At 56.5% G+C, this 22994-nt stretch overlaps 4 protein-coding genes across 4 annotated transcripts; all 4 read left to right on the top strand.

Annotated features, from left to right (window-relative positions):
- The first annotated feature begins 333 nt into the window (after positions 1–333).
- LOC116499540 (natural killer cell receptor 2B4-like) lies at positions 334–4684 on the top strand. Its single transcript, XM_032204293.1, is given in 10 exon segments — positions 334–388; positions 2231–2539; positions 2609–2872; positions 3167–3277; positions 3674–3747; positions 3889–3954; positions 4066–4131; positions 4273–4284; positions 4286–4378; positions 4607–4684. Coding segments are annotated over 10 exon segments (1128 nt in total).
- Positions 4685–6943: 2259 nt separating this feature from the next.
- Positions 6944–9252, top strand: LOC116499539 (CD48 antigen-like; the record flags this gene model as incomplete). Its single annotated transcript, XM_032204292.1, is given in 5 exon segments — positions 6944–7017; positions 8514–8623; positions 8708–8844; positions 8847–8976; positions 9167–9252. Coding segments are annotated over 5 exon segments (537 nt in total), but the record flags the coding sequence as incomplete, so codon positions are not given.
- Positions 9253–12184: 2932 nt separating this feature from the next.
- LOC116499537 (CD48 antigen-like) lies at positions 12185–14716 on the top strand. Its single transcript, XM_032204291.1, has 4 exons — positions 12185–12363; positions 13768–14085; positions 14162–14431; positions 14631–14716. The coding sequence occupies exons 1-4, from the start codon at positions 12312–12314 to the stop codon at positions 14714–14716; spliced, it is 726 nt and encodes a 241-aa protein (XP_032060182.1). The 5' UTR covers positions 12185–12311.
- A 4240-nt stretch (positions 14717–18956) lies between these two features.
- On the top strand, positions 18957–21143 carry LOC116499536 (CD48 antigen-like). The gene is made up of 4 exons (XM_032204290.1): positions 18957–19008; positions 20204–20521; positions 20598–20858; positions 21058–21143. Exons 1-4 carry the CDS (start codon positions 18957–18959, stop codon positions 21141–21143), a joined length of 717 nt encoding a protein of 238 aa, XP_032060181.1.
- The last annotated feature ends 1851 nt before the right edge of the window (positions 21144–22994 follow it).

The following is a 22994-nucleotide window of genomic DNA, read 5'->3' as shown; positions in this document are numbered from 1 at the left end:
ATTAGTTTCCCCTGAGGTTTGCAGCCACTGCGCCCTGCAGCTGAGCTCGCTTGGGAGGCAGCAGCACGAATCCCCCAGGGGCCAGGGGAGCCTGAGATGGTCCCATCCTCCCCACTGGTGACGCAGGGACAGCGGGGGTGGCCGGAGGCGAGCTGTGGCAACGCGGAGGATATTGCACTGGAGTGTGCACCCATGAGGGTTTGAGGAACCGCAGGCGAGAGAGGAAGTTGTTGATGGCCGGTCACGGGTTCCCAGGGCTTTCTCCAGCTGCAGACAGCTTGCTCGCACACTCCAGAGATGGAGCAGCCCCGGGATGTTCTGCCAGCACCGTGGATGGCGCTGTGCCTGGTGCTGTGGGTGGCAGCCCTGCTCCCTGCGGGTGCCCAAGGTGAGGAGGGGGCGCAGAGCGAGCTGACGGCACGGCGGGGTGGCTGGAGGCTGCGGGCAGGGCAGGGGGGATGCGCGGGTGGGACGTGGGTTTTCAGCTGGGCTCGGGGGTCCTGAGGAGATGGACAGGGGTTGGGGGAGTATTTGGGGTTTTCTCTGCCTCTGTCCTCTGCACCCAGGCCGGCCCAGCCCATTTGGGGCCATCGCTGGCCGCCGCGCCGCGCCAATTCCCTTTTGCAGGCCGGATTTCTCTGCTGAGCGAGACCAGCCCCTTCTGACAGCAGTTTCGGGGAACTGTCAGTGCCTGAGGCTCTTCCTAAAACTGGAGACTTCTGTGCCATGGGGAGCAGAGCCCCTGCAAGTGCCTGGGCTCGGGGGCACGTTTGGTGCCTTCAGCATCCCCTAGACACATTTCCATAGCCCCCATCACGTTCCCTGCTTTTGCTGTGAGCGGGGTGGGCACCACCTCCGCCTCCTCTCCCCGACCACCCCATCCCCACCAGTTTGCTGGCCAGCTCTGCCAAACTGGCCCCGGGGGGGTCACACCTGGGGGGATGCTGCTGGCTTGAAGCTCCAGCAACAAAACCTGCAGCAAGCTGGGGCTCAGTTGAGCTGCAAAACCTCCCTGGAGGTGCCGGTGCGGTTAACCTTGGCGTGCTCCACCAGCTCGGCCCCTGCATTCACACCTCTGCAGCCTACACTTTGCATTGTCTCTTCCCCTGCTCGCTGTGACCGCAGTGGCTGGGCAAGGCACAGCCTGGCCGAGGGCGTCACGGTGCCTTTTGTGGTTTTCTTGCAGCACGACGTGGTTGCAAAGCTTCAGCTGTCCCCGTTGCTTGAAGGCTCCTGGGTGCCTGGAGCGGGGGGCGCACAGTGCAGTGCGATTCAGGTGTGAGCCCGCGGGGGGATAAATAGTGCTTATCCCTCCCAGGGAAGCTGCTCCTTCTTTTGCACGTCCCAGACTCTCCTATTGCTTGATTTGGGGGTGTCCCCTCTGTATCGGGGTCTGGTGGCTGCAGTTTAATGAAGGTGAGGTTTAGGCTCGGTGTCTCAAGTCGGGTCTCACCCCCACCCACGCACGCAAGGACAGCGAAGCCGGTGGCTTTGTCAGCGCCCTCCGAGCATCGATGCGGAGCTGTGATCCCCGACCTGGTGCTTGTCCCCGTGGCCGTGCCATACAGGGGGCTACGGGGGGGCGGCAGCACACCCGGCTGTGCCATGCCGAGCTGGGGACCCTCAGCAGCCCCCCACCTTTTGGGGCTGCTGCAGAGCCTGGTGCAGCCCCAGCTGCACGGAGGCAGGAGGAAACGGAGCGGCTGCGTGCGTGCTCGTCCCGGTGACCGCTGCCTTTTGTGTGTGTGGTTTTTGTTGTTGTTGTTTTTTTTTTTTTTTTAAGGGCTTTTTATCTCACCTCTACCAGAAGCCCAGACATCCGGGGCTGCTCTGAACAGGAAGGGGAGAAAGCCCAGCTTCGGGGTGGGGGGAAGGGTCCCTTGGGTAAGGTTCTTGCTGCTCCCCAGGCTGGGCAGGCAAGAAAGGAGCTGGGGCAAAACCGAGCAACTGGAGCCTTACTGGAGGGGCTGCAAACACCTCTGCTCAGGTCAGAGATGATACAAACATGGGCAGCCACCAGCTGTGAGTACGGGGTGCGGACAGACACACGGCCAGCCTGGGGTGCTGCAGGAGCTGGGGACACCCAGGGACCTGGTCCTGCTGCGCCGAGCACTGGTGCCCAGAGGGTATGGGGACACCAGCACAGGGGGCTCCAGTGGGTGAGCCCCCTCTCTCCCTGCCCCGGGAGCACCCCCCGTGCTCACCCCATGCCTCTTCTTTGGGACCGCAGGGTGCGAGGACAGGGCTGTGCCTGCCGGAGGAGAGCTGCAGCTGCTGCCCAAGGAACCACCACAAGCATGGGTAAAGTTGGAATGGAAAGTGACACTGGATTCAGGAACCCAGCTGGTCATCGTGAGGGTTTCAAAGGATAAAGATCCAGATTACAGGAATCGTTTTTCTGGGAGAGCCACCTTCCACCCGGAGACCCTCTCCCTGCGCATCAGCCCGGTCACCCAGGCAGACAGCGGCAACTACTCTGCAGATTTTGAGATTGCATCTGGCCTCACTCATTCTCAGTGCTTCCACGTGTCAGTGTGGGGTGAGTGGCTGCCTCTCTCTCCCCCCTTCAGCACTCTCCCTGGCCCCTCTCACCCCCCTGTCCTCACAGAGCCCATCGGCCAGCCACGCCTGGAGGTGCGCATGCTGCAGCAAGAGCAGGGCTGGTGCAACTTCTCGCTGCTCTGCTCCGTGCCCGGTGCTGCCAACGTCTCCTACAGCTGGTCCCGTGATGAGGAGCCCCTGGGGCACGAGAACGTGCTGCAGGTGCATGGGGGCACGGAGCCCAGGACCTACATCTGCAATGCAAGCAACCCGGTCAGCTCGAGCACGGCCAGCATTGACACCATGAAGGCCTGCTTCCCTCCAGGCACAGGTAATTTGCCCTCGGTTCCATCAAAACTGGCTTTGGGGGTGCATCACCTGCACTGCTCCGGTCTCCGGGACCTTCATTTCCCCAGTGAAACTCCAGCGGGTGCCATGCTGCTGCTGGGCTAAAATGTGCCCAGCTTCCCTTCTTGGGAATGGAACGGTGACTGCTGGGCGCGGGAGATGTACATCGGGGCTGAGGTTTCCTGGGCAGGTGCTGAGCTGTGGCACTGATGGGGACTGTGCTTCAGAAACATCCAGGCTCTGCCCCACGTCAGCCTTCTGCCCTCATTCTTCTCAGGGTCTTCCATCCCGTTGTGGGCAGTGGCCGTGCCGCTGGTGCTGGCTGTCTCCCTCGTCGCCTTTGTCGCCTGGTGGTGCTGGAGGAAGCGACGGAAGGACGGCTCGGCAGGTTTGACCCCGGGGCTGGCGCGGGGATTTGGCTCTGCAGCTTCTGCGCTCCTGCTAACGCTCTTGGTGCTGGCCCTCAGCCACTCGTCCCTCCTGGGCTGATGTGGGACCGGCCACCAAGCCCCTGGCTCTGCAGGGAGGTCCCCGGGGATGGGCTGAGTCCTGTCCCAGCGCCGTGCCCAAAGCCGGTGGCAGCACCGGAGGCTTCTCCCTATGGGGTCTTGGGGACTATTTGGGTTGTGGTCAGTGCTAGCTCTATTCAGAGGAGGAACAAAACCTCCAGACTGCCGAGGGATGCCTTTCTCCCTCTGCTTTGCTTGACTCGAGTGCTTCCCAGGGGCTGAATCCCTCCAGTATGGGGGCTGCAACCGCTCATCCCTTGCTCTGACCCTTCAAGCTCCCCCAGGACCCGTCGAGCCATCGATGACTGTCTACGAGGAAGTGGGCAAAGTCCAAGCTGGCCAAGACCTTGTGAGTGTTGGGGGCGTCCCTGGGTGCCCCCTCCCCATGCTGTGCCCCCGGGTAGCATGTGGCCCCCGGGGCATCGGTTTGGAAGTGTCTGTCGCCCTGGGCTGTGTCCTTTAACCATCCTGGGGCTGCTTTCTCCTGCAGAACAGGAACAGGGAGGCCAATGTGGTAGGAAACACTATCTACGCCGTGGTCTCCACCAAAGCACAGGTGGGGCTCCAACCCAGGGGAGGGAATCTGGGTGGCCCCCTGGGCAGAGGGCTGCCCCTTTTGCCCGTAACTTGCTTTTCATCGCACGTTTTCACTGTTTCACCCTGGCAGGGGTCCAGACACTTCCAGGAGCCCCAAAGCTGCACCATCTACTCCACTATCCAACCTACCAAGAAGGTGAGCTTTCCCTGCCGTGACTCCAGCCCATTTGCAATGGCAAACCCAAATCCTCCCCACAAGCTGAAGGCATTGGTGCTCGGTGGGACCCAGCACTCCCCGATGCTCCTGAAATGCCCTCAGGGACCTTTGGTGGGGCAGCAGCCACCCACTGCCCCTAACGGCAGGTCCTTTCTCTGCTCCACAGTCCCCTTCCGTCAGGAGAAAGAAGCTGGATCCAGCTCTGGTCTGCACTGCCTACACAGAGGTAAAACGGGCCCCGGCCCCGCAGGGAGAGGAGCCCCACGCGTCTCCTCTCCAAGTTCTGCTCTGCAGCTTCTGCTGCTGGAATTTGGGTGACTTTGGGGGTGTTTGTTGGTGACTAATGAAAGCTCCAAGCCAACCTCCCCGTGCGGGGCTGTAAATGCCATTGTGGGGGACCCGAAGCAACACCCACCAGTCCCTGCTGGGCTGAAACTCCCCCCTTTCCTTGCAGCCTACGGTGCCTTTGAAACACTTGAGTCTCCCACCGCGGACCTTGTCCCTGTCTCCTGTGGACAACCACCACTCCTAGCCCCTGGCTGTTTTGGCAAGACCTCCTCTTCTTCTGGAGCCAGCACCCAAGGGGCAGCACCCATGGGGAGCTGGGGACTTGCTCAAGATGAGAACATCCGGACGTGGGGTTTTACAAGGACTGCAAACCCAAAGTGCGCCTTGGAGGCTTTGCTGCGAGGGAAGGGGGACAGGCTGGGTGGTTGAAGCTTGTCTGTGGAGGAGACGGCTTTGAAATCTGGACTGTGCGTCGGTGGGAGCTGAGGATGCAGGATGTGTGTTAGTGCCAGTGTATGAGCTTGTTTTTTGTTTGTTTGTTGTTGTTGTTGTTTTTTTTTTTTTTTTTTTTTTTTAATTTTTTGACAGATCCAATACACCTTGCGAATTCATTTTAAGTGTGAATAGAAGCTGAACTGCAAGAGGCAATTGTGGGGCTGGTTTAATTAGCTTAATTGACTATTTATAGCCTCAAATGTAACTTGGAGGGGGAAGAAGCGGGGGGTGGATCACCTTGCTCTGGGATTGGGAGCCTCTGAAGCCAATGCTGAGGAACTTGGAAAAGTTTCTGCTGTGCGAACTGGGGTGGCCCTGGGGATGATTTCAGGGCAGGAGCATGATGCTGGGCATGGCCTCGAGCACCTGGAGCCATCCCGTGTCCAGCAATGCCCCCATGTCCCTTCCCCCTGAAGTTATCCCATGGCACGAGTGGCTCTGGGAGAAGGGAGGGGAGGAGGAAGAGGGGCTCTGGCTTCAAACATCTCACCAAAGGCAAGATCAAGGGATTTTATTCGGGATTAAAATTAAATGTGCCACTTTGATGGAAGCTCTCTCCTGATGGTGCTGCCTGCTCCCCTCTCCTCTGATTCCCTGCATCAAAATACCTTTGTGTCTGCTCCCTGTGAAGGGAGCACTAATGGGGATCGTTAATGGGGAGCTGTGCTGGGAGGGTGCTGGGGGGGAGCTGGCTGTCCTAGCAAGGAAACCTGGGGGGCAGGAGCTGCCCATCGGGGCTCAGGCACCGCTGTGCTGCTGCCGATCGGAGCCAGCCCACGCCCTGTCTTCTGCTCTTCAAGGCATGCAGGTGTGAGCAGAATACTTCTCGCACTAAATACGGGTGAATGCAAAATGCAAATGAGCATAAAGAGACTTTTCTTATTTCTTTTTGGTGAATAATATCCCTTCCAATAGCATAAGTCCCAACCCCCTCTCGCCTTGGCCACGGGAGGTAAGTCTGGGCTGTGCCTGGCTGAGGGAGCTTGTTGTTGGGGTGGGGGCTGCAACCTGCACGCAGGACAGTGTGGGCATTGATGGAGAATCTGGGGCAGAGACTTCAGGCACATGGAGGGGGCTGAGGCTGCTGCCTGTCAGCGGGGGCTGATGTAGGAGATGCATCTCCTTTTGCAGAAGGGTCTGGCCCCAAAGGCAGGGTCCCCATGCTCCTAATGAGCAGAATCATCTGAGGGTGCCGGTTCCGAGCTGCACCCATCAGCCCAAGCCATTCTCCATCATGGTATTTTTTCCCTAACGGCCATGCTTTGCACATGGGGGGTGACCTGCAGCACCCAGGCTGCAGCTTGCATGGTGACAGCACAGTTTGACCCCCACTTCTGCCAGTTCCCACTGGTGTGGGTTGAGCCGGTGATGCTCAGCCCCGCTGTGCCGGGGGACGGGGACAGGCACTGCCCGTCTGGCTGCAGCATTGTGTGCGCTGGCACATTCATAGGAACACCTCTTGCTGGCATCGGACCTCCTCCCTGATGGGTGTGAACTGCAGAGGGCTGAAATTAAACTGGGTCAGGGCTCAGCAGGTGCTGCCATCGCCCTTCCTTCACAAGTGTTTGGTTGCCCCCAGCACAGGACTTCGCTGCCCTTTGCCCCCAAAAGAACCATAGAATATCGCGAGTTGGAAGGGACCCACCCACAAGGATCATCGAGTCCAACTCCTGGCACCGCACAGGTCTATCCAGAAGTTTTGACCATGTGTCTAAGTGCACAGTCCAAACGCTTCTTAAATTCAGACAGGCTTGGTGCAGTGACTACTTCTCTGGAGAGCCTGTTCCTTTGTGCGACCACCCTCGGAGAAGAACCTCTTCCTGATGTGTAGCCGAAACCTCCCCTTCCTCAGCTTGACTGCCGCCCTCCGGCTCTCTCAGGCTGGAGGACACAAAAGAGGAAGAAACGGTGCACTCTTTATTTTTCGTCTGAATGTACTTTTTTGACCGGAGAGCTGGGGGTTTGGTGGGTTTCTGTGCTGGAGCCATGTGAGTTCCAGAGATAATATTGCGTGCCAAACCGCAGTGAAGATGGCGATTGGGCTTGCAGCAGAGCTCCTCTTCATCCTCTCTGTTGTGCAAGGTAACATCAGGGTGTGTGGGGGGGGTGTCCTCCGGGGCAAGGGTGCCGGGTGGGCTGTGATGCCGGTCTGGGGGCGGATGGTGCTGAGGAGGGCAGTGGTGGTGGTGGTGGTGGAGGTGGGCAATAGGGTGGTGCCTGTGGGTCGCCCGTCCTACAAGAGCCTTTCCCATCCTCAGTCTTTTCTCCAGCAATTCCCACCCCCAAGCTGTGACCTGCAGAGAAACCCCGGTGTCCGTCTCGCTCCCCATGGGGCACACTGGTGTCCCGGCAAGCAGGGCTGCCGAGTGAGCTGGGGAGGGGGGACAAAAGGAAGAAAAAGTGGAAGCAAAAATGTCAGTGACAGAGCTCGGCATGAAGCCATGCCTCCCAATACGCTCCAAGCGTTGAGAAAAGGGAAGGCACGGATGTGTACGGACACGGGGGCAGGCAGCTGGAGCGTGGCCCTGCAGGGGGGGACAGGGCATTTGGGGCTGAGGCAGCCAAAATGGCCACCCTTCCCCTGCCCATGGCAAGGACCAGAGGGCGCGATGTGCGAGGTTTGTGTAGCCCTGAGAGGAGCAGGCTGAGGGGAGGCCTCATGGCAGCCAGCAGCTTCCTCATGAGGGCAGCACTGGCACAGGCCCTGGTCTCTTCTCTATGGTGACAGGATGTGAGGAAATGGAGCCGGGGGTGGCCAGACCGGCTGTTAGGCAAAACTTTGCTTTGGTCAGGCCCTGGAAGAAGTTTGTGGGGTCATGGCCATGGCCCCAAGACAGTCAATGCTCAAGCAAGTGGACAGCACTCTTGGATATATGCCCTAACTCTAACTTCTGCGGAGGCAGGAGTCGGGCCGATGAGCCTCTGCCTGTTCCCACTATGGGGCATTGCATGGAAACGTTTATTTTGGAAAAAATGTCACAAAATCTTTAACTTTGGACAAGCCCTCCAAGCTCATTGAGATCCAACCACCCCCTACCACCCCAGTCACCCACTAACCCATGTCCCCAAGCACCACGTCCAACCTTTCCTTGAAGACCCCCAGGGGCGGTAACCCCACCACCTCCCTGGGCAAAGAGCACCGTGGCCACCAGGTCCAACCGTTACCCTTGCACTGCCAGGTCTGCCAGGAGACCGTGTCCCTGAGCACCACACCAGATATGTCCAGGAATGGTGCCCCAGCCCCTTCCCTGGGCAGCCTTTTCTGACGCCTCACAGCCCCAGGGGGCTACAAAGGCGGGTGGCTGAGGCAAGGGGCTTCCCTATCCCCCTGAGCCATGCCTGGTAGCACAACTCTCTGCTCTCCCCACAGCACGGGTGCAGGCGGCTACCTCGGAGGCAGTAGGGGTGGTGGGAGGTGTAGTATACTTCAGCCCCCCACTGCAGAACCTGACAACCACCTACCACCAAAGCCACTGGTACTGCGGCAGCTCCCTGAAGATTGCCATCCATGAGTACGGGAAGGGAGTCCGGTACCTCGATGGCCCTTTCAAGGACCGCCTTGAGCTCTTCCCCAACAGTACGCTGAAGATCAGCAGCTTGCAGAAAAACGACAGCAACATCTACTGGATGTACCTGGAGGACAAGGCGAGCAAGGAGCACACCTACAGCATCTACCTGAAGGTGTATGGTGAGCCTGGGCGGGGAGGGTGGTGGTCCTGGCACCCCTCTGGTGGGGACAGGACAGGCTGTGACATCCCAGTGCCTCTTGCAGATGTGGTCCCCAAACCTACCGTGCGTGCCATAGTGAACGGGGACAACCCGGAGCGCTGCGATGTCACCCTGGAGTGCTGGGTGCAGCTGGAAGACGTGACCTATGAGTGGATGCCCGCCAGCAGGGTCGTGCAGGGGGCTCTAACAGCACCAACAGCACCCTGCCCCTCTCCTTCAACCCCTCCCTGGAAACCTACACCTGCAGGGCCAGCAACCCCATGTCCTCCAGCAGCGCCCAGCTGACCCGCAGGCACCCCTGCTCGTGGACAGGTACCGGCTGTACCAGGTGGCAGAACCTGGGTGAGATGGGTGGGAGGTGGCTGCCGGGTGTCCCAGGGGTCAGGTCCCTTTTCCCATGGGCACGAGCCCCCCGCGGAGGGGACCGTGGGGCTGCATGTTCCAGCCCTGCGGTGGTCCCACTTGGGCTGCTCTCATGTCTTGGTTTTCCCTCTGCCTCCAGCTGAGTCCTCTGCTGTCCCCACCACCACCAAGACCAGCATGCTGATGTTGCTGGGACACCTCCTCCTCTTCTTCGCTCTGCATTAATGACATGCTGTGGCTGATGTTGTCCGCTGTGGGGGTAGAACCTGGATGAAGCCCCCAGATGGCAAGTCTCTTGCAACGGTACTTTGAGAATCCCAGCAATGTGAATCAGCAAATGGACATTTAGCAGCTCAAAAATGCACCCAGCCCTAGCTCTGAGACCTGAGCCGAGCCTTTCCTGCAGGTTCCCCATGGCAGTGGGCATCCTCGGCTCTCTTGGTGTCTGCCAGCCACTGGGGGGGAATGCCCTTAGGGGACTGGTGTGTGGAGTGGTTATGAAGGATGGTACACAGCAGGTTTAGCCTGGAACCTGTGACACCTTCAGGGGAAGTGCACCCCTGAGTTGTTGAAGCTTGTCTTTGGAGGAGATGACTTTGAAACTTGGACTGTGCGTCGCTGGGAGCTGATGCAGGATGTGTGTGTTGTGGTTTAACCCAGCTGGCAACTAAACACTATACAACCCTTTCCACCCCTTCCCAGGATGGGGGAAAGAAACGAGAAACTTAAGCTTGTGAGTAGAGATAGACACAGTTTATTAGGACAGAAAATAATAATAACAACAACAATAACAATAATAAAAAAGATGTGTACAGAACAAGTGATGCATGATGTGATTGCTCACCACCCGTTGACCGATGCCCAGTCTAACCCCTAAGAGTGTGGCCCCCCCTCCCCGGCTAGTCCCCCCTATATACTGTCCAGCATGACCCCAGATGGCATGGAATACCCCTTTGTCCAGTTTGGGTCAGCCGTCCTGGGTCTGTCCCCTCCCAGCTCTTGCTGCACCCCCAGCCTGCCCGCTGGCAGGACAGAGCGAGAAGCTGTAAAGTCACCTATACAGCGAGAGAAATCTTTTCTCACATCTCATAGCTCACGCTCGTATAGGTTTCGGCTAGGTACTGCTGTTTTTGCAAAGTCTTCCTCTTCATCCTCCTGCTCCTCTGATGGCCCGGCCTCGTCTTCTCTATACGTAGGCCTAGCAGAAGGCTCTCTGCATTCTGAACGACCTGACTCTCTATACCATTTTTTCACCTTGGTTACGGGTGCAAATGATGCTGGTACAGTTTGTTTCCCTGGCTCAGCCTTGGCGCCCGTTTTAGGGCTTGGAGCGGCTGCTGGGCCTGTCTCAGAGGTTGAAGCGGCCGATGGTCTGTCACTGGGGTTATATTGGCATTGAGTGCAGCTCAGTAAGCATAGGCCAAGCCCCAGCACATTGCAGTGCTTTCTGCATGTGTGGTACTGCCAGGGTGATGACATACCTTTTTCAAGCACTCGACCAGTTTTTTAGGATTTTTCAGTTGTTTGGGGCTAAGTTTGCAAAGCACTGGAGGTGCCCACTGCTCTAGATGCCTGCCCATATTCTCCCACTCTCCCTTCCTCTCATAGCTATCCTGCCTCATGACAGACCTCTGGATGACACTCTTAAATATTTATTTAACCTTAGACAAAACCTGAAGTGCATTCAGGAGACATAACAATGAGAACATGCTGGTCTGAACATCCCAAGGATGTTCATCACCGGGACAGGGGAGAGAAACAAGAAACTGAAGCTTGTGGGTTTACATAGAGACAGTTTATTAAGACAGAAAATAAAATAATAAAATAAAATAAAATAAAATAAAATAAAATAAAATAAAATAAAATAAAATAAAATAAAATAAAATAAAATAAAATAAAATAAAATAAAGTAAAATAAAACAAAACAAAATAAAATAGTAAATGTGTACAAAACAAGTGATGCACAATACTGTTGCACACGACCTGATGACTGATGCCTGTCCTATCCCCAAGCAGACGACCCCCACCCCAGCCAGCCCCCCCTATATATTGTCCAGTATGATGCCAGATGGCATGGAATACCCCTTTGGCCAGTCTGGGTCAGCTGTCCTGGGTCTGTCCCCTCCCACCTCTTGTTGCACCCCCAGCCTGCCCGCTGGCAGGACAGAGCGAGAAGCTGAAAAGTCCTTGGCTTGGTGTAAGAACTGCTCTGCAACAATTAAAACATCAGCATGTTATCAGAACTCTTATCCTAAATCCAAAATATAGCACCCTACCAGCTACTAGGAGGAAAATTAACACTATTCTAGCTAAAACCAGGACAGTGTGTTAGTGCCCGTGTATGAGCTTGTTTTTTTTTTTTTTTTTTTTTTTGACAGATCCAATACACCTTGTGAATTCACTTTTAAGTGTTTTTAAGTGTGAATAGAAGCCGGACTGGTTCTAGTCCAGTTCTAGCATGTCCGGCACTGCAGCACTTAGTGGTTGCGTGACTTCGTTCAGGCCACGATAGTCCACTGTTAGTCTCCACTCACCATTAGACTTTTGCACTGGCCATGTGGGACTATTAAAAGGTGAATGAGTCTTGCTGATCACTCCTTGTGTCTCCAATTGATGAATTAGCTTATGGATGGGAATCAGGGAGTCTCTGTTGGCGCAATGGTGCTGCTGGTGCACAGTTGTGGTAGCGATTGGCACTTGCTGTTCTGTGACCCTCAGCAGCCCCACAACAGAAGGGTCCTCTGAGAGACCAGGCAAGGTAGACAATTGCTTAATGCCCTCTGTCTCTTAGGCAGCTATTGCAAAAGTCCAGCAGAACCCTTTTGTGTCCTTGAAAAATCTTCTCCTGAGATAGTCTGTGCCAACGATTCACGGAGCATCCTGGCCAGTCACAACACAATGAATGCAGTGACTACTTCTCCAGAGAGCCTGTTGCAGTGTGGGACCAGCGTTGGTAAACGTCTAGCTGAAACCTCCCCTTCCTCAGCTTGACTGCTGCCCTCCAGACCTCTCAAGTAAGTTTGGTCGACACAAAAACCGAAAAAACCGAAGTCTTTATTATTTGTCTGAATGTACTTCCTTGTCTGGGGTGCTGGGATCTTGACTGCCGCCCTCCGGCTTTGCCAAGGAAGGCTTTTGGTCTCGAAGAGGAAGTGAGTAAGGGTGCAGTCTTCCTACTTCGTCTGAACGAACCTTCTTGACCGGAGAGCTGGGGGCTTGGTGGGTTTCTGTGCTGGAGCCACGTGAGTTTCAGTGATAATTTTGCGCGCCAAAATGCAGTGAAGATGGTGGTAGGACTTGCAGCGGAGCTCCTCTTCATCTTTTCTATTGCGCAAGGTAACATCAGGGTGTGTGTGGGGGGTGTCCTCCGGGATAAGGGTGCCAAGTGGGCTGTGATGTGGGGCTGGGTGCGGATGGTGCTTGGGATGGTGGTGGTAGTGGTGCTGGTGGTTGTGGGCACTGGGGCAGTGCCCATGAGTCGCCCGTCCTACATGAGCTTTCCCCATCCTTATTCTTTTCCCCAGCAATTCCCATCCCCAAGCTTTGACCTGCGGGGACACCCCAGGGTCCCACCGAGCTGGGGGGGTGAGGGGCTGCCAAGTGAGCTGGGGAGACGGGAGGAAAGGAAGCAAAAGTGGAAGCAAAAATGTCAGTGACAGAGCTTGGCATGAAGCCGAGCCTCAAAAGATGCTCCCAGGTTTGAGAAAAAGGAAGGCACAGATGTGTACGGACACAGGGGCAGGCAGCTGGAGCGTGGCCCTGTTGGGGGGGTCGGGGTTTTTGGGGCTGAGGCAGCCAAAATGGCCGTCCAAAGCCTGGGGTACAGAAGAAATGGCTGTCCTGCTGTCATCAGCATCAGCACGGCCTCGCCCCAAGCTCCTTGAGCAGTTCTGGGCGCGACACTATACGAAGGACATGAAAATATCAGAATGGGCCCAAAGGAGGGCAACGGGGGCATGGCAAGGACCAGAGGGCGCGATGTGCGAGGTTTGCGTAGCCCTGAGAGGAGCAGGCTGAGGGGAGGCCTCATGGCGGCCAGCAGCTTCCTCATGAGGGCAGCACTGGCGCAGGCCCTGGTCTCTTCTCCCTTGTGACAGGATGTGGGGAAATGGAGCCGGGGGCGGCCTGACAGGATGTTAGGCAAAACTTTGCTTTGGTCAGGCCCTAGAAGAAGCTTGCGGGGTTGTGGGCATGGCCTCAAGACAGTCGATGCTCAAGCAAGTGGACAGCACTCTTGGATATATGCAGTGACTCCACCCTCTGTGGAGGCAGGAGTTGGGCTGATGAGCCTCAGGGTGTTCCCACCATGGGGCATTGCAAAGTAACCTTTAATTTCGGTAAAGAATCACAAAATCATTAAGGTTGGAGAAGCCCTCCAAGCTCATGGTGGTGCAACCACCCCCCAACCACCACAGTCATCCACTATCCCATGTCCCCAAGCACCACGTTCAACCTTTCATTGAACACCCCCAGGGGCGGTGACCCCACCACCTCCCTGGGCAAAGAGCACCGTGGCCACCAGGTCCAACCGTTACCCTAGTGCTGCCAGGTCTGCCAGGAGACCGTGTCCCTGAGCACCACAGCAGATATGTCCAGGAATGGTGCCCCAGCCCCTTCCCTGGGCAGCCTTTTCCGATGCCTCACAGCCCCAGGGGGCTACAAAGGCGGCTGGCTGAGGCAAGGGGCTTCCCTATCCCCCTGAGCCATGCCTGGTAGCACAACTCTCTGCTCTCCCCACAGCACAGGTGCAGGCATCCTCCCCGAAGGCAGTAGGGGTGGTGGGAGGTGTGGTGTACCTCAGCCCCCCGCCGCAGACCCAGACGACCACCTACCACCAAAGCCACTGGCGCTGTGGCAGCTCCCTGAAGGTTGCCATACATGAGAATGGGAGGGGGATCCGGTACCCCAATGGCCCTTTCAAGGACCGCCTTGAGCTCTTCCCCAACAATACGCTGAAGATCAGCTGCTTGCAGAAAAACGACAGCAACATCTACTGGGTGTACCTGGAGGACAAGGCGGGCACGGAGCACACCTACAGCATCTACCTGAAGGTGTATGGTGAGCCTGGGGGGGTGGTGGTCCTGGCACCCTGCTGGGGACAGGACAGGCTGTGACATCCCAGTGCCTCTTGCAGATGTGGTCCCCAAACCTACCGTGCGTGCCATAGTGAACGAGGACGACCCGGAGCGCTGCAGTGTCACCCTGGAGTGCTGGGTGCAGCTGGAAGACGTGACCTATGAGTGGATGCCCGCCAGCAGGGTCGTGCCAGGGGGCTCTAAGGGCACCAACAGCACCCTGCCCCTCTCCTTCAACCCCTCCCTGGAAACCTACACCTGCAGGGCCAGCAACCCCGTGTCCTCCAGCAGCGCCCAGCTGACCCGCAGGCACCCCTGCTCGTGGACAGGTACCGGCTGTACCAGGTGGCAGAACCTGGGTGAGATGGGTGGGAGGTGGCTTCCGGGTGTCCCAGGGGTCAGGTCCCTTTTCCCATGGGCTGGGGGTGGCAGGAGCCCCCTGGGAAGGGACCGTGGGGCTGTGTGTTCCAGCCCTGCAGTAGTCCCACTTGGGCTGCTCTCATGTCTGGGTTTTCCCTTTGCCTCCAGCTGAGTCCTCTGCTGTCCCCACCGCCACCAAGACCAGCATGCTGATGTTGCTGGGACACCTCCTCCTCTTCTTCGCTCTGCATTAATGACATGCTGTGGCTGATGTTGTCCGCTGTGTGGGTAGAACCTGGATGAAGCCCCCAGATGGCAAGTCTCTTGCAACGGTACTTTGAGAACCCCAGCAATGTGAATCACCAAATGGACATTTAGCAGCTCAAAAATGCACCCAGCCCTAGCTCTGAGACCTGAGCTGAGCCTTTCCTGCAGGTTCCCCATGGCAGTGGGCATCCTCGGCTCTTGCCTGGTGTCTGCCAGCCACTGGGGGAGAATGACCTTAGGGGACTGGTGTGTAGTGTGGTTATGAAGGATGATACACAGCACGTGACACACTGCAGCTTCTGTCTGTCAGCGTCTCGTCACACCTCTGCTCTGAGGATAGAACCTGGATGAAGCCCCCACATGGCAAGTCTCTTGCAACAGCACTTTGCAAACCCCAGTGCCTTGTTTCAGTTAGGACAGAGTTAATTTTCTTCCCAGTAGCACTTGTTTTGTATACATTATTATTCGTAGTACTATTATATTTATTATTATTATTATTTTCCTGTGTTGGTAAACTGTCTTTATCTCAACTCACAGGCTTCACTTTCCCATTTCTCTCCCCCACCCCAGAGAGGGAGGGGGGAGGATGAGCGAACGGCTGTGTGGTTTTTAGATGCTGGCTGGGTTAAACCAAGACACCCAGCAATGCAAATCAGCAAATGGACTTTTAGCAGCTCAAAAATGCACCCAGCCCTAGCTCTGAGACCTGAGCCGAACCTTTCCTGCAGGTTCCCCATGGCAGTGGGCATCCTCAGCTCTCTTGGAGTCTGCCAGCCACTGGGGGGCAATGCCCTTCGGGGACTGGTGCGTGGTATGGTTATGAGGGCCGGTACACAGCACGTTTAGCCTGGAACCTGTGACACCTTCAGGGCAAGTGCACCCCTGGGTGGTTGAAGCTTGTCTTTGGAGGAGACAGCTTTGAAATTTGGACTGTGTATTGCTGGAAGCTGAGGATGCAGGATGCGCGTTTTGTGGTTTAACCCATCTGGCAACTAAACGCTATAAAGCCCTTTCCACCCCTTCCCAGGATGGGGGAAAGAAATGAGAAACTGAAGCTTGTGAGTAGAGACAGAAACAGTTTATTAGGACAGAAAATAATAATAATAATAATAATAATAATAATAATAATAATAATAATAATAATAATAATAATAATAATAATGTGTACAAAACAAGTGATGCACAATGCAATTGCTCACCACCCGCTGACCGATGCCCAGTCTAACCCCTAGCAGTCTGGACCCCCCTCCCAAGCTAACCACCCTATATACTGTCCAGCATGACCCCAGATGGCATGAAATACCCCTCTGACCAGTTTTGGGTCTGTCCCCTCCCAGCTCTTGCTGCTCCCCCAGCCAACCCGTTGGTAGGACAGAGCGAGAAGCTGAAAAGTCCTTGGTTTGGTGTAAGAACTGCTCTGCAACAATTAAAACATTGGTGTGGTATCAACATTCTTCTCATCCTAAATCCAAAACATAGCACCCTACCAGCACTAGGAGGAAAATTAGCTCTATCCTAGCTAAAACCACGACAGTTTGTTAGTACCAGTGTATGAACTACTTTTTGTTGTTGTTGTTGTTGTTTTTTTTTGATAGATCCAATGCACCTTGTGAATTCACTTTTAAGTGTTTTTAAGTGTGAATAGAAGCCGAATTTGTTCAAGTCCAGTTCTAGCATGTCCGGCACTGCAGCACTTAGTGGTGGCATGACTTCGTTCAGGCCACGATAGTCCACTGTTAGTCTCCACTCACCATTAGACTTTTGCACTGGCCATGTGGGACTATTAAATGGTGAATGAGTCTTGCTGATCACTCCTTGTGTCTCCAATTGATGAATTAGCTTATGGATGGGAATCAGGGAGTCTCTGTTGGCGCAATGGTGCTGCTGGTGCACAGTTGTGGTAGCGATTGGCACTTGCTGTTCTGCGACCCTCAGCAGCCCCACAACAGAAGGGTCCTCTGAGAGACCAGGCAAGGTAGACAATTGCTTAATGCCCTCTGTGTCTTAGGCAGCTATTGCAAAAGTCCAGCAGAACCCTTTTGGGTCCTTGAAAAATCTTCTCCTGAGATAGTCTGTGCCAAGGATTCATGGAGCATCCTGGCCAGTCACAATACGATGCAGTGACTACTTCTCCAGAGAGCCTGTTGCATATTTGGACCAGCGTTGTTAAATGTCTAGCTGAAACCTCCCCTTCCTCAGCTTGACTGCCGCCCTCCGGCTCTCTCAGTCAAGGCTGGAGGACTCAAAAAAGTAAGGGTACAGTCTTTATTCTTTGTCTGAATGTACTGCCTGGACCGGTGAGCTGGGGGCTTGCTGGGCTTCTGCGCTGGAGCCACGTGAGTTTCAGAGATAATTTTGCGTGCCAAACAGCAGTGAAGATTGCGGAGGGACTTAAATCGGAGCTCCTCTTCATCTTCTTTATTGTGCAAGGTAACATCAGGCTGTATGTGGGGGGTTTCCTCCGGGGCAAGGGTGCTGGGTGGGCTGTGATGCGGGGCTTGGGGCGGACAGTGCTGGGGATGGTGGTGGTAGTGGTGCTGGTGGTTGTGGGCACTAGGGCGGTGCCCGTGAGTTGCCTGTCCTACATGAGTCTTCCCCATCCTCATTCTTTTCCCCAGCAATTCCCATCCCCAAGCTTTGACCTGGGTAGAAACCCTGGTGTCTATCTCGCTCCCCATGGGGCACCCCGGTGTCCCACTGAGCTGGGGGGCAAGGGGCTGCCGAGTGAGCTGGGGAGGGGGGAGGAAAGAAAGCGAAAGTCGAAGCAAAAATGTCAGTGACAGAGCTCAGCATGAAGCCGTGCCTCACAAGATGCTCCGAACGTTGAGAAAAGGGAAGGCATGGATGTGTACAGACACGGGGGCAGGCAGCTGGGGCGTGGCCCTGCAGGGGGGGACAGGGCATTTGGGGCTGAGGCAGCCAAAATGGCCACCCATCCCCTGCCCATGGTAAGGACCAGAGGGCGCGATGTGCGAGGTTTGCATAACTCCGAGATGAGTAGGCTGAGGGGAGGCCTCATGGCGGCCAGCAGCTTCCTCATGAGGGCAGCACTGGCGCAGGCCCTGGTCTCTTCTCTATGGTGACAGGATGTGAGGAAATGGAGCCGGGGTGCCCAGCCTGGCTGTTAGGCAAAATTTTTCTGTGTACAGGCCCTGGGAGAAGCTCGCGGGGTGGTGGGCATGGCCCCAAGACAGTTGATGCTCAAGCAAGTGGACAGCACTCTTGGATATATGCAGTGACTCCACCCTCTGTGGAGGCAGGAGTCGGGCCGATGAGCCTCAGGGTGTTCCCACCATGTGGCATTGCACAGAAACGTTTATTTTGGTAAAGAATCACAAACTCATTAAGGTTGGAGAAGCCAAAGTGTTCCAACCACCCCCCTACCACCCCAGTCACCCACTAACCCATGTCCCCAAGCACCACATGCAACCTTTCCTTGAACACCCCCAGGGGCGGTGACCCCACCACCTCCCTGGGCAAAGAGCACCGTGGCCACCAGGTCCAACCGTTACCCTAGCGCTGCCAGGTCTGCCAGGAGACCGTGTCCCTGAGCACCACAGCAGATACGTCCAGGAACGGTTCCCTAGCCCCTTCCCTGGGCAGCCTTTTCCGATGCCTCACAGCCCCAGGGGGCTACAAAGGCGGGTGGCTGAGGCAAGGGGCTGCCCCGTCCGCCTGAGCCATGCCTGGTAGCACAACTCTCTGCTCTCCCCACAGCACGAGTGCAGGCATCCTCCTCGCAGGCAGTAGGGGTGGTGGGAGGCGTGGTGTACCTCAGCCCCCCGCTGCAGACCCAGAAGACCACCTACCACCAAAGCCACTGGTTCTGCAGCAGCTTCCTGAAGGTCGCCATCCATAAGAACAGGAGGGGAGTCTGGTACCCCAGTGGCCCTTTCAAGTGCTGTCTTTAGCTCTCCTGAGATAGTCTATGCCAAGAATGCACAGAGCATCCTGGCCAGTCACAATACGATGCAGTGACTACTTCTCCAGAGAGCCTGTTGCTGTGTTGGACCAGTGTTGGTAAACGTCTAGCTGAAACCTCCCCTTCCTCTGCTTGACTGCCACCCTCCAGCTCTCTCAGGCTGGTGGACACAGAAGAGAAATAAACGGTGCAGTCTTTACTCTTTGAACGTACTTCCTTGACCGGGGAGCTGGGGGCTTGGTGGAATTTGGCACTGGAGCCACGTGAGTTTCAGTGATAATTTTGCATGCGAAACCACAGTGAAGATGGTGGTGGGGTTTGCAGTGGAGCTCCTCTTCATCTTCTCTATTGTGCAAGGTAACATCAGGGTGTGTGTGCGGGGTGTCCTCCGGGACAAGGGTGCCAGGTGGGCTGTGATACGGGGCTGGGGGCGGATGGTGCTGAGGAGGGCAGTGGTGGGGGTGGTGGTGGAGGTGGGGACTGGGGCAATGCCCATGGAGTGCCCGTCCTACATGAGCCTTCCCCACTCTCACTCTTTTCCCCAGCAATTCCCATCCCCAAGCTTTGACCTGCTGGGACACCGCGGTGTCCGTCTCACTTCCCATGGGGCACTCCGGTGTCCCATGGGGTAGAGGGCCAAGGGGCTGCCAAGCAAGCTGGGGAGGGGGGAGGAAAGAAAGCGAAAGTCGAAGCAAAAATGTCAGTGACAGAGCTTGGCATGAAGCCGTGCCTCTCAAGATGCTCCCAAGGTTGAAAAAAGGGAAGGCATGATGTATATGGACACAGGGCAGGCAGCTGGAGCGTGGCCCTGTTGGGGGGAACGGGGCGTTTGGGGCTGAGGCAGCCAAAATGGCCGCCCAAACCCTGGGGTGCAGAGGAAATGGCTGTCCTGCTGTCATCAGCATCAGCACAGCCTCACCCTGAGCTCCTTGTGCAGTTTTGGGCTCGGCACCATATGAAGGACATGAAAATATCAGAATGGGCCCAAAGGAGGGCAACAGGGGCATGGCAAGGACCAGAGGGTGCGATATGCGAGGTTTACGTAGCCCTGAGAGGAGCAGGCTGAGGGGAGGCGTTATGGCGGCCAGCAGCTTCCTGTGAGGGCAACACCAGTGCAGGTCCTGGTCTCTTCTCTATGGTGACAGGGAGGGAGGAAATGGAGCCGGGGGCGGCCAGACCGGCTGTTAGGTGAAACTTTGCTGCCTGTGTGAAGGCAGGAGTCGGGCTGATGAGCCTCAGCGTGCTCCCACCATGGGGCATTGCGTATTTCATTGAACACCCCCAGGGGCGGTGACCCCACCACCTCCCTGGGCAAAGAGCACCGTGGCCACCAGGTCCAACCGTTACCCTAGTGCTGCCAGGTCTGCCAGGAGACCGTTTCCCTGAGCACCACAGCAGATATGTCCAGGAATGGTGCCCCAGCCCCTTCCCTGGGCAGCCTTTTCCGATGCCTCACAGCCCCAGGGGGCTACAAAGGCGGGTGGCTGAGGCCAGGGGCTGCCCTATCCCCCTGAGCCATGCCTGGTAGCACAACTCTCTGCTCTCCCCACAGCACGAGTGCAGGCATCCTCCTCGCAGGCAGTAGGGGTGGTGGGAGGCGTGGTGTACCTCAGCCCCCCGCCGCAGACCCAGACGACCATCTACTACGAATGCCACTGGCGCTGTGGCAGCTCCCTGAAGGTTGCCATCCACGAGAACGGGAGGGGGATCCGGTACCCCAATGGCCCTTTCAAGGACCGCCTTGAGCTCTTCCCCAACAATACGCTGAAGATCAGCTGCTTGCAGAAAAACGACAGCAACAGCTACTGGGTGTACCTGGAGGACGTGGCAGGCAAGGAGCACACCTACAGCGTCTACCTGAAGGTGTATGGTGAGCCTGGGGGGGTGGTGGTCCCGGTACCCCGCTGGGGACAGGGCGGGCTGTGACATCCCAGTGCCTCTTGCAGATGTGGTCCCCAAACCTACCGTGCGTGCCATAGTGAACGGGGACAACCCGGAGCGCTGCGATGTCACCCTGGAGTGCTGGGTGCAGCTGGAAGACGTGACCTATGAGTGGATGCCCGCCAGCAGGGTCATGCCAATGGGCTCTAACAGCACCCTGCCCCTCTCCTTCAACCCCTCCCTGGAAACCTACACCTGCAGGGCCAGCAACCCCGTGTCCTCCAGCAGCGCCCAGCTGACCCTCAGGCACCCCTGCTCGTGGACAGGTACCGGCTGTACCAGGTGGCAGAACCTGGGTGAGATGGGTGGGAGGTGGCTGCCGGGTGTCCCAGGGGTCAGGTCCCTTTTCCCATGGGCTGGGGGTGGCAGGAGCCCCCTGGGAAGGGACCGTGGGGCTGCGTGTTCCAGCCCTGCGGTAGTCCCACTTGGGCTGCTCTCACATCTGGGTTTTCCCTCTGCCTCCAGCTGAGTCCTCTGCTGTCCCCACCGCCACCAAGACCAGCATGCTGATGTTGCTGGGACACCTCCTCCTCTTCTTCGCTCTGCATTAATGACATGCTGTGGCTGATGTTGTCCGCTGTGTGGGTAGAACCTGGATGAAGCCCCCAGATGGCAAGTCTCTTGCAACGGTACTTTGAGAACCCCAACAATGCAAATCAGCAAATGGACATTTAGCAGCTCAAAAATGCACCCAGCCCTAGCTCTGAGACCTGAGCCGAGCCTTTCCTGCAGGTTCCCCATGGCAGTGGGCATCCTCGGCTCTCTTGGTGTCTGCCAGCCACTGGGGGGGAATGCCCTTAGGGGACTGGTGTGTGGAGTGGTTATGAGGGATGGTACACAGCACGTGACACTTTCAGGGAAAGTGCGTGATACGGCCAGTGATGCCCCACATCCAGTTGTGGAGCACCGGAGCAGGACCATGAGACAGTTAAGGTTCACTTTTCTCAGCCCAGGAAGGCTCAATAGTGGAATCCTGTTGTATGTGTACAGTAAATATTTTCCTTTCCACACCAGACCTCATGTTTTTGGGTGCATTTGCTTCATTCCTCCTGGCTTGGTGCCCCCTTTCCTCTGGTCTGGGGTTTGGTGTCGGTGGCAGTGGGTGCCTGGGGACCGGGGGTGACTGGGGAGCTGTGTTTGTTCCCACTGCCCTTGCTGGGGAGAGGAGCCCTTCTACAGCTGTCCCCTGTGGGAGCAGTCGGAGGCACACAGGGCAGGGGGACGTGCCTTGTGAGTGATGGTGACATCCCTGAGACTGCAAGGGGGGATGGGGACATCGCACAGGGCCACAGCTGCCCGGGGTGCTGCTGCTCCTGTCAACTCCAGCAAATCAGATGGAGAAAATGAAGAATCGGGCTCTCTTCTCCCAACAACCCAAGAGCAAACTTCCCAGATCCATCACTAAATAAAGGCTCCCAGGGCCAGATTCACCAAAGGGGTGGCATGGACCTCGGTGGCTCATTTGAGAATCAGGAACGAGCACGAGTTGTTCCAGCTCCCGGGTTTAATAAGAGGCCCAGGGTAATTCCTCGTGTGTGGCAGCCTGAGATTTCAGTACCAATGTGGGTTTCTACAAAAAGCCCCCTCCAAAGCATTAGCTGGTGCCTCGCTCACCTTTCCAGCCAGGAGACTTCAGCCCAAGCTGCCTGGCTTCTGATGGGGAAACCAGCAGCGTGTAGGATCCTTTTTTCCAGGTAAAGGGAGTTTTTCTGTGAGCTCCCACCACCATTTTTCCTCTCCTCGCCCCTTCATACTTCCTGGATGAGGATTTGTGCTGTCTGAATGATTTCTCTTGGTGGCTGGGGGCACTCAAACCCTGACAGAACCAGGGTCCCCCTTGGGGACCGTCACAACACCCTGCCCACATGACCGAGCCAGTGTGGGAACACCGAAGAGCACATCCATGGGAAAGACCCTTCCTGAGCACCGGCTCTTGGTGGGATTTCTGCTGGGGCAGCCGGGTGCTCTGCTAAATGCCCCCAGGTGATGCCCCAAACCCCTCCATCATGAGACCAAGGAGATACCCAAGCCCCCTCTCATCCGGCTGCTTCAGCATCCTCCGAGCCGGCTGTCAAATTTCGGCCGAGCCCACGCTCCTTGCTGTGAGAAAGGAGCAGAGTCCCCTCCGTACTGCTCTTACTCATTCTTTCTATTTTACACCTCTGCTGAGCTCTCCCCTTTCCTGGGAAAGGCCTTGCTTTCTCAGACAGATGCTTTCTGAGTGGGAAGGAACAGCCCGGCAGGACGCCAGGGAGCACCGGCTGGTTTGGTGTGGTTTTAGGCATAACTTTGCTTTTTAGTGTTAGAAATAATTTATTGGTGACAAAAGTCGTGGAGCGCTCAGAGCTCTGCTCCGCTGAAAAATGGTGAAGCGCATAAATTCAGCTTTTATTTCATCCTGA

Source organism: Aythya fuligula, chromosome 28 (genome assembly GCF_009819795.1).
Source record: "Aythya fuligula isolate bAytFul2 chromosome 28, bAytFul2.pri, whole genome shotgun sequence".
Classification (NCBI taxonomy): domain Eukaryota; kingdom Metazoa; phylum Chordata; class Aves; order Anseriformes; family Anatidae; genus Aythya; species Aythya fuligula.
Note: the sequence above shows the minus strand (reverse complement) of the source record. Positions and strands in the feature narration are given on the sequence as shown.